The following is a 10,971-nucleotide window of genomic DNA, read 5'->3' as shown; positions in this document are numbered from 1 at the left end:
ACAAACAACCAGAATATACTCTGTACCGGGCTCTGCTATACAACTCTGGTGAGTTTGCCACTTTCTGGGAAATCCTGCTTGGAGCAATTTCCCTCAACGATGAACCCAATTCACATAAGTCATTTGGCAAAGGTGCCGACACACCAGTATATACCTCTTTCAATACTAATACTTCTAGACCTGGCTGACAACACTGCTTGGGATTCTGGAGCAGCACAGGCAGTGTTGTCAGATCAAAAAGTAATTTAGGAGCTCACTGGATATCTGGCAGGATCAGCAGGTATTTTTCTATATGGAGAAAATTCAAGAGCCCCACCCAGTGCACAGGAGGAGTAACTACTCATATGTACAAGTTACATCCCCCCCGTACCAGGAAAGGGTCTTGTTCATCCAATTGGGATGGTCGAAACTTGTCATCTAAGAAAAAAAAAATATTGTTAGAACAAAAAAAAACAAAAAAAAGAGAAATAATCCCTGAAATGAAATTCTGAAAATTATATTTATTATAATAAGCTTCATGGGGTCAGTTCTGAAGGTTTATTTTTCTGTAGCATAATCAAGTATCCTGCAGTAATAAATTCTATATTTATAGATTAAATAATAAATCACAAGGTTGTTGTTCCATTAAAAAGGTTACAAAAAGGTTTAAAAGGTTCCATCACAGGTTCTGGTTGTGTAAATTACAAAATAACCCCAGAATAAATAAATGTAGTTAATACAACAAAATACATATGGATAGAGACCTACACCAAGCGATAAGCAACCATCCTTCACTGGTTTGGCTGCTCTATATTGATAAAAACAGAACGGCTGAGGTTCCTGTTACTGCATGTTAGAACTGGTCTTGGCAATGCCATGATAAAATGGTAACTTAAAATCAAAGCAAAATCACTCATGAATATTTGGTACAAAAAGTAATGACTTGGTGTAAAACTGCTAGTGTGACATTGACCATAAAACATTGAATATTGGTTTGAGAAAGCCACATACCTGAGAAAGTTGGCCATGTGGGATGTTCTTTCCGATGCACCATCACTCACCAATTCATGTTCATTCAATGTCTACCTCTGAACCATCATGTAAGGAAAATTCATCAAATATGATAAGTGCCTCCTCCATGTTGTCCTTCTGTGGCTCTAGAGTCATCCAGAAGTGTCAAAAAGTCAAAAGGTAAGACAAGGATATGATGGAAACACTACCCTGTGAGGTGTTCGGGTGGCAAGCCATGGATTCCTCAGATTGTACAGAACAGCTTTCTATTGGATCCTCGTCTTCTTGTCCTGTGGTTTCTTTCTTCCATATTTCACTCACATAGTTCAAAATTTCTGTAGCTTTACTTCTTTTCATGTAGTCAATGGCCAAAAGATTGATAAACATCCTTTGTATCCCAGTGGGAATCTTTCTCCATGCTTTAGGAGGATTGTCCATATGAAAATTGTTCTGCCAGTCAACATAATGTTTATATCCTTCATCATCAAGGGTGGCCACCCGCCATGGAATCTCCCCTGTGATTAGGCAGTAGATGATGACCGCAAATGACCACACATCCAGGCTACCATCTACAACCAGTCCATCTGAGATGGTTATGTCAAGCATTTCTGGGGCCATGTAAGATTTGCTGCCACACCTGGAGGTTATCACTGTGCCTTTGACCTTAACAAGGCCAAAGTCTGTGATCTTGATGGAGTGGCAGTCCTTGTCGAACACTAAAATGTTTTCTGGCTTCAAATCCATATGAACAAGTCCTTTCTCGGATATGAATTCAAGAGCATTGGAGATCTGTACAGCACACCTCTTGACTGCATCTTCTGGAATTCCCACCTAGGAAAAGAAAACAAAACAGATGTTAAAAATACAGTTTGGAATAATATAAAGAGACATTCAGAATCAGTTACAGTATATGTATGGCCATAACTTTTTACCACCATTAGTACAAAGTGATGAAAAAGTCTAAACATTAGTTATAACACTTCTTTATCAAAACTAGAAAAAAAAAAAAATGGGCATACTTACGTGTGGTAAAATCATGGAGAACAGATCACCAACAGGGGCCAGTTCCTGGGCAAAGACAAAGTAGTCAATGGTGGTGAAGGCAATGCCAATACATCCGATGATATTGGGATGAGGAGAAAGTAAGTATGAAACACTGAACTCCTGGAGGAAAGACCGCAGGCTGGTTCTCTTTTTATCCATGGCTTTTAATGCCATTGTTTGACCTGTAAAAAAAAAAAAAATTATTATATTTTATTTAACAAAGTAAAAAAGGAAATTTTTAGATGGTCATATTTTTATGTCCACTAGAAAATCTCAATCTTGGAGAAACACATCGGGTGAAAAGTTTGAGAATATATTATGCTTCATTTAAAGCTAAATGCCATCCTTACCACCAGTCGGCTCTCCCATACGGAAGTAACTCTACTGGACTGAAATTTTCTACTCTGATTATTTTTTTCAATGTGCATTAGAAGCAGCAACAAGACAGACAGACCCCATCTTTTTTCCTGGCTGGGTGACGTCCATCGTTATTAGTATCATATCCTCCCCAGCCTGACTGTTCCTGGCCCACCACTTTCATTCATTGGATTTATGCTCTTTTAATCATGGAGGATCGGCATCACATGTGACCATTATCTAGGGTGGTGTGCAAATACAGTTTACTCCTCCAGACAGATATGTACCCATCAAAGTATTTTGATGTTGGCATAACTCTTCCCGAGACCCATCCTATTGCTTAGTTCCCTAAATAATTCTACTAACATGAGTTCATATTTTAAATAGCTTATACTTATAAAGATGTATTAAATGTAAAGTCTTTAGCTACAAACATAAACAATATTGATATTGAAATGTTGGTTATACTAATTCACTGACCTGTTATCTTGTCGTTGGCCAATAATACTCTTCCATAGCCTCCTTCTCCCAGTTCCTTCACAATGTGGAAATGCTCCTGTAAGTCTACCTTCTGTAGCCTTTGGGAATAGAAGGAGACCATTCTGTCCAGAAGTCCTTCCACATCATCAGCAACAGAGGCCATAGTGTCCTGGAGAGCAAAAACAGGAAACTTTTACATTAAGAAGAAAATAAATCTTTAAGAGAAACTTTAACAATTTGTTGAATATGAATACTATTTCTAGCATTTAATATACCTATAAATACGAAGTGATCTTAATAAATGTGACTCAGGAATAAGGTTCAGTGATATAAGTAAGAGCTTTAACGGAGCAGCAGAAATGTATTGAGTACAATTAAAGAGGACCTGAATATGGAAATACAGCGATCCATATACGAGACAATTATCAAGCAAATGTATTACTTCGTCAAGTACAAAATCAAATGGAAAAGCCAAGACTTATATCAATAAATAGGTGTCAGGATATATACAATAATTATCAGGTTAGTTGTGTGTGTGGGGGCCATCTAGGTTACTGTTGGTCAAAAGAGTAAATTTTACTCCCAAATGTCCTTCGGGATGGAAATGTAATAAACTTTGACCCACAGGTGGAAAGGTGTATCTGTTGCCAGAAGAATGTTGGTGAATCTTATATTTCTGGCAGGTACTGCCATGAAAATAGCAAATATACCATAAAGGATGACCTACAAGAGATTCTCCGCTTTCTTTGTCAACCAGCTATGCCGACTTTCCAGTTTTGTTACGTAAAGTCAGGAGGATGAACACAGAGTTCAGCCAGGTAAGAAGTGTAATTTTAATCAGAACCATCATGTAAACTATAGAAAAAATGGTTGCCTCCTTTTTGTGACCAGTACAAGACAGAGGCCATCAAAAGATTTTCGTGATACTTACTTATAACATTCCCACCAAAATTATGAAGTCCCAGAATGACCCACAATAACCATAAGTGATGTCAGAAGAACCAAATAGTGACATCACTTTTCGGGCACCTTAAAAACATTTTCAATGTATTTTCCTGCTCAGTCATTTTTATGTTCTCAACAAGACCTCATAGCATCCGACTGACAGACTTCATGAAATGAATTGAAGTGAGCGTTCAGTGATCATTATGTGAAATGTTGTACTCTGATGAGAAGGAATCTTTCATAGCAAACTATTCAACACTGTTCAGCCAATTGTTTTGTACAGATTGGAATATACTTGTAATAGAAGTTGATAAAAGTATACATTACTTAGCTACCCAGTCATACATTTCCCTTTGTATTACATCACACAAATTACTGTCTCAACTTTTAATGCTTACTATGGATTGCCAACAAGGTTTTCATCAGGCTGATCATGGTGACCTTCCAATGTCTATCCTGTCTTCTGTATACATTGCATTACATATTATCAAGTCATGAAGCTCCACTCATTGCCCCTTGTCAGTTTTTGCATATTTAGGTTTTATATATTTATCACATACACCTCATAAACCTCTGCAGTATTATTTTCAGAATGCTCATTAAATAATACAGATCCATTGATTGGTTAAAGGAAAGTGACCTTACCTTAATGTGGGGAGGATTTAGCGGTGATGAAGTCGGATTTGTTTCTCTGAATATTCTGTTCCACTGCAGATCAACACCGAACAACGTCACTAAATCTCCAGCTAGGCTGTAATAGATGAGTATACCGGGATCTCTGGAAGTAGTCACTGATCACAGGAGGGAGAGACTCATTTTATACAAGGGAGATGGGCGGGGAAGGCAGAGAATGAAAGCTTTCCATTGGCTGACTTCTCATGTAAATGATGTGTAAATAACTCCGCATTGTTCTTACTGATTTGCATATAAACAGGTTTTCTAGAGAATAGGTGATGGGTTTCATCATGTTTAATCCTGAATGCTTTTAAAACTTTACTGAATTTTAAAATTAAACTTTCCTCCATATTAACTGTAAGATGGGAAATTATTTTTTGTTTTATACTATATTATTTTTTACCCGATTGTAGACTGAATCCCTAATACAAGAGGAACAACTAACCAGATAATGTATTGGAGGAAAAAAAACAAAAAAAACAAAAAAAAAAGGGTGGGGGGGGGGGGGGTCGGGGGAGAACAACAACAAACGTAACATTGGCTGTAGGTTCTTGTGGGTTTTTATACCATTATATTTTTATGCATTCTAGTAACATTAAACACCAATGAATTTAGTTTTAAAAAGGACTTTGAAAAAAAATAAGTATAAAAATATCAGCATAAAATAGTTTGTAGGAGGATTAAAATGACCGGTCAGGTTAGGAATATTGGAGCCGTCATGTCTGGCCTTATTTCTACAGATTCATCTCCAAACATCCTGATGGTTTCTTCACCACTTGGTTAGTCTCTGACTTAGAATAATTACATGTATATCAAATAATGGAAAATATCATACCGACATGATGTTCTGTGAAAATTACAAACCAAATAATATTTAGACAAGGATTCCAAACCTGTTTGCACCTTACAAAGCAAATGGCTTTCAAAAAAAAAAAAAAAAAAAAAAAAAACCTTCTGCTTCTGAATAACGTACATCAAAATTGGGTTGACATCAATTTTCTAAACCATAAACACAATACTAGAGTTTGCCATGGCATAAAGGATAGGAAACATTAACCTTAGTATTCTAAATGGAAAACCATTACAAAATGGCCATTAGACTAAAAACTAGTCGTTCCTTAATTGCCAGAAACTTAGTCCCAAAACGAAGAGACTTGGTCTAGATGAGTTTCTCTCAACCAGGGTTCTATGGAATCCTAAGATTCCTTCAGCACTTGCTAAGGATTCGATGACCAAGGAGAAAAATTCTACCTCGTTAATATACTGCACCTGACACCAGTGGTCTGTTAAGTGGGAATTCTTCCTAATGACCACAAACCTAAAAAACAACATTTTTTCTATTGACCATCACACTGCCGTACACCTAGCAGTAGATATAGTAAGAATTAGAAGGGGTTCTCTGAGACTGACGTTATTTCAGGGGTACATCCACTTTCAAACATTTGAGAAAGAGTGATTTAGACAATCATTCAGTAAATTGTAAATATAAAAAAAAGTGTATGTATGTATAAATACACACTTTTTGCATGTTATGGCAGCCTTATCTCACATGATGTCCATGCTTCACCTAGCTGCTCCATTGCCACCGTCTCCCAGTCTTCAGCTTTATTTATTCTCCAGCCAGGTTCAAAGCAACTTTATGTAGTTCTGATTAATGGTAAAAAAAACAAAAAAAAAAAACAAACACACACACACACAATTGTTTGTCCTACATGGCAAATCCGATTCCATCTTTCCTCTCTATATAGTTCTACTAGTCTGAACAGACTGCATAAAAACAATATCTGTGCTATGTAGCTTCCCTTTAGGTCACTTGTTCATCATGGAGTTGGCCTCTCAAAGAAGCACATGGAAATCTGAAATGTAGTCAAAAATATAAAAAGATAATTATTTAAAGATGTAGGGAAATGTAATACTACAACTGAGATTGTGTTATTCACTAAAATACACTTTGGTTTTCCTTGGACAAGGACTGTCTCCATCTGTAGAATATAGAGAGAACTTTCACACCCGGGACATAACTGAATATGTCAATGGTGATTGGCTTGTGAATTAATATGCTAAATAGGAGGTAGAATACCTGGCTGAGGTGTGACCGCTGATACTGTTTCCATCACAATGGCCATGTTTATGGAAGCTCCATTGTTGGGAAGAGTGGTGTCCTATTGTGGCCCTCAGGAAATGCCACATTTCCATGATTATATTCATATTGAAACACACACACACACACACACACACACACACACACACACACACACACACACACACACACACACACACACTCGCTAACATTAGTAACCCATACAAGAGTTGCCATAAAATAAATAAAACACTGTAACACCTGACCCTCACCAAGCATTACTTCCAACGATAAGAACTTCTATGACCTCTCCATGTGATGAAAGCAATATTTGGACAAGAATTAATAGAACCTGTCAGTTAAGGGATATCGGAGCTGCCACGTCGGGGAATATTTATATAGATTTAACTCTGAACATCTTAATCATTTTTTCATTACTTGGTGAGACACTGACCTAGAACAATCATGTGTGTATCATATAATGGAAACCATCATACAGACATGTTGATCTAGGTGAATGAGAAACCAAGTATTGAGACAATTATGTCATATCTGTAGCTTGTGCCTTCAAAAGCAAATACATTTAAAAACTGCTGCTGGTGAATTCTGTACAATAAAACTGGGTTAGTGGTCGTACACACGGGCCGAATGTTGGACTGTTTCTATTGAACTGCCCCATACTGCCCGATATTTGGCCCATGTGTACAGGGTTTTACAGAAGCAGTTAGAATAGTAATCAACAGAAAAACAGCTGTCCAAAAGACCCAACATTTGGGGCAACTCCACCAAATAGGAATCAGGTCACCTGAGAAACTACGTAATCTCCATCATTTAGGGGAGTAATTAGGGGAAAAAAATAAAATAAAAAATAAAATTATAATGAGCGAGCTGCCCTGAGGTGTAATGAATCTATAAATTTTGCTTCATGCACAAATTGCTTTCATCTTTAAGAGGAGTATGAGCTATAACACTTTCCATATTAGACATGACAGCCATTTCTAGCAGATGTTACGCACGGTCTTCAAGGTCTTTATACTTTTCAGAGTTACACTATCAAGTTGAGCTAATGCAAGAAAAGAAGTTAAAGAAAAATAAAACAAAGAAAATCAAATATACTTTGATTAAGCCAATTGTCTTAGACTGGAATATTCAAGGACAGCCAAGGTGTTGAGAAGGGATGAGCCAAACATCCCCCAGTTCGGTTCGCACCAGAACATGCGTTGTTCTGGACCTCAAAACATCACACCCATGTTGAGGGCATGTGGCCTGGTATGGTTCAGAGGGGTGGGGGGGGTGCTTTCTCATCCCCCTCTTTTCCTGTGGCCTGCCAGGTTGTGTGCTCGGATAAGGGTCTGGTATAAATTTTTTGGGGGGGTGACCCCTATTTTTTTTTTGGCATGGGGTTCCCCTTAAAATCCATACCAGACCTAAATGGTCTGGTATGGATTTTGAGGGGAACCCCCCCCCCATACTTTTTTTTTAATTGGGTTCCCCCTGTGGGGAAATTCCATGGCGTTTTTATCAATGAACTTGTGTATTGTCGGACCGACAATTCATTATAGCCGCAAGTAGTGTTAAATGACTTATATTGTTTGCTGTTCGGCTCGAACGTCAGGCTCACCCCTAGTGCTGAGACATACATTTACCATAACAATAAGATCCACCCTGAATGGTTTCAGTCTACACTCAACAAACAATAGACAGAGGGGGTTGAGAACAATGGTGACAGGATTCAGCAATTACAGTAAATAGTAGAGGGCACCACCTATGAATATTTAAACTTTAGACAGACAAATACCCATGTGCATGCCAGAAGAAATTTAAAATACTTCATACGTCCATCGACCATACACAGCTTTATACACGAGAACGTTTACATTGCACAGAAAAACCAAGTACAACTATAATTTATCTACAGCTAAATTCACTTTAAGCATTTACTATAAAGTTCAGTTTTGAAAAATAAGTATTACTAAAAAATGTGTACATTACCAAAAATCCTTACACTAGTTTTAGCTTTAATTTCATACAAAAAAATAAATAAAAGTAATCTACCAACCCATGAAAACAATATTTTCTTTCCTTATTAATAAAACCACCAACAGACAATTAGGGAAATAAAAACAAACAAAACACGTTTCCTGGTCAATCTATCATCCAATGTGGTACATTCTCCCTCTATAGCCATTCTAACAAGTTACCCACTTCAAGTAACTAGTATTGCTGTGGTGGCAACCACTGCTTGTAATCTGGATCAGCTTGAAGCCCCCCGAATAATAACTTTACTTTCATAAGCAGATCTAGGGGGTTGTGATGAAGATATCATCAGACATGTAAAACCAGTAAGGATGAGCCCAACACCTCCCCGGTTCGGTTTGCACCTCCTTTTACATCATGATCAGCTGTGATTGGACACGCCGGATCACGTGGTAAACAGAAAGAGCCATCGATCGGCTTTTCCTCATTCACGTCTGACAGACACGAGTAGAGGAGAGCCCATCAGCTACTCTTCTGACAGGGGGGTCTGTACTGATAGTTCATCAGTGCAGCCCCCCCCCCCTCGGATGCCCACCTAGGATGCCACCACACTGGCCCACCAGGTATGGCATCCTAGACCACCAGGGAAATAGCAGTGCTCATCCCCAATGCCTGCAAGTGCCATCAATGCAGCCTTTCAGTGCCCAGTGTTACCTATAAGTACCCACCAGTGCCACCCATTAATGCCCATCAGTGCCACATAGTGCTGCCTACCAGTGCCACCTCATTGGGGCCTCCTTAATGCAGGAGTGATCAAATCCCACCAAAAGAAAGCTCTCTTATTATGTCATGTTTATTTTGATGCGATGTCTTATCCGTTGCCTGTATTTTCTTGTATGTTTACCTGATCTTAATAAAATTTTGTGGAAAAAAGAAAAAGAAAAAAAAAAATGATAAAAATTCTGTTTGTTTGAGTAAAGTGTAGCATGACCGCACAATTGTCATTTAAACAGTGACAGTGCTGAAAGCTGAAAATTGGCCTGGGCAGAAGGGAGTGCAAGTGTACTGTATTGAAATAAAGAACAACTGTAGATTCCGGGTCCATTCACAAAGAAGAATGTCAACCTTCATACATCAATTGATAGGAGAAAAAAAAACTATATTTTCTCAAATGGAATTCTGTTACTTTTACAATTGAATACTATATTTACGATCTGTATCTGGAAGAATGAATGTTTACTCATACAGATGTTTTATACATGATCTTAAAAATTGACTTTACATGGTTAAAGCGTGCCAGTGTATTGGACTTTAGAATATTTGGAATGTAGTGGCTTGATTTTTTTTTTTAATTTTTCATTACATAATATTAAAATCCTTCAGGATTACTTATTTTCAGGTTTAGGTTTCAACCCTCCAGAAAACAAAACACAGAATACACAAACCCCATTGATATGGACCTACCTGCTCCACCCTTCTAGATCTCTTTCCAAAGTCTCCAGTCATATGTTAATGAGCAGCTCCTATGAGTTGGCCAATCAGGTTCTCCCATCAATTAGCAAAAGCCACTCCTCTTCCCACATATATACCCCACATACAGTATATCCAGTCCATACTGGTCTTACTTTTACTTGAAGCAAAAGTGAGTTTGTATTTCCAGTGACTACTTCATCCCGCAACTATTTCAAGAAGAATTCACACCTTATGAAGTCTACAAAGATTCCTCTAGTGAAGACCCAGTGAGATACCATCTGCACCTTCATTTTATCAGGTTAGTTATTTAAAATATTAGTTTCCTCTTAAATATTAGGATCTTTTAGAGCCTGTTGTCTACTCTTTGTAACAGATAACTTAGCAGTGCATTAAATAAGCAAATATAAAAACTCTTTAAAATTTAGACTATTTTTTATTTCTCTTCCCATTTATGGTCAGAGTAGAGATTCATACACAGAATGGAAATCCACATTATCTTGCAATACTTCATTTTATTTTTATATAACCAACCTTCATACATGTCATATAGCTATGAAGTAAAATTAAAACTGTAAAATCTTAGGTTATTTTGGTATTTGGTAATTTCCACAATCAGTTGGGTGTGAAAGCACAATCCATTTTAATAGTTTGGGTTTCAAATTCCACCATTATAAATGTGTTTTTAATTTACATGGACGTGTTATTTAATTTCTCTTATGCCTTATTGTTGCAATACCAGTGACATTTACACCTCCATTAACTAGAAGGTTATTTTTGACCAGTTGCTCTCTACAAGAGCTGTAGTTTAGAGATCGGATTAAACCAAAACCAATCTTAGTTTGTCATTTCTGTCAGCTTTTAACTGTCATATGTATCCATCACTGGGGATGACAGAATGGGATATCTCCCCAACTGGGAAACATATGCTTATAAAATCCTGACCGTAGATG

The 10,971-nt window shown here is 37.5% G+C and overlaps 1 protein-coding gene across 1 annotated transcript; it reads right to left on the bottom strand.

The window, feature by feature from the left end:
* Positions 1-1,155: 1,155 nt before the first annotated feature.
* LOC143997991 (serine/threonine-protein kinase SBK1-like) lies at positions 1,156-10,054 on the bottom strand. The gene is made up of 4 exons (XM_077493790.1): positions 10,013-10,054; positions 2,872-3,040; positions 2,014-2,216; positions 1,156-1,821 (listed from the first exon to the last, which is right to left on the bottom strand). The coding sequence occupies exons 1-4, from the start codon at positions 10,052-10,054 to the stop codon at positions 1,156-1,158; spliced, it is 1,080 nt and encodes a 359-aa protein (XP_077349916.1).
* Positions 10,055-10,971: the final 917 nt, after the last annotated feature.

Source organism: Lithobates pipiens, unplaced genomic scaffold (assembly GCF_037356315.1).
Source record: "Lithobates pipiens isolate NorthernLeopardFrog02 unplaced genomic scaffold, aLitPip1_a1.2 Scaffold_19, whole genome shotgun sequence".
Taxonomy (NCBI): Eukaryota; Metazoa; Chordata; class Amphibia; order Anura; family Ranidae; genus Lithobates; species Lithobates pipiens.
Note: the sequence above shows the minus strand (reverse complement) of the source record. Positions and strands in the feature narration are given on the sequence as shown.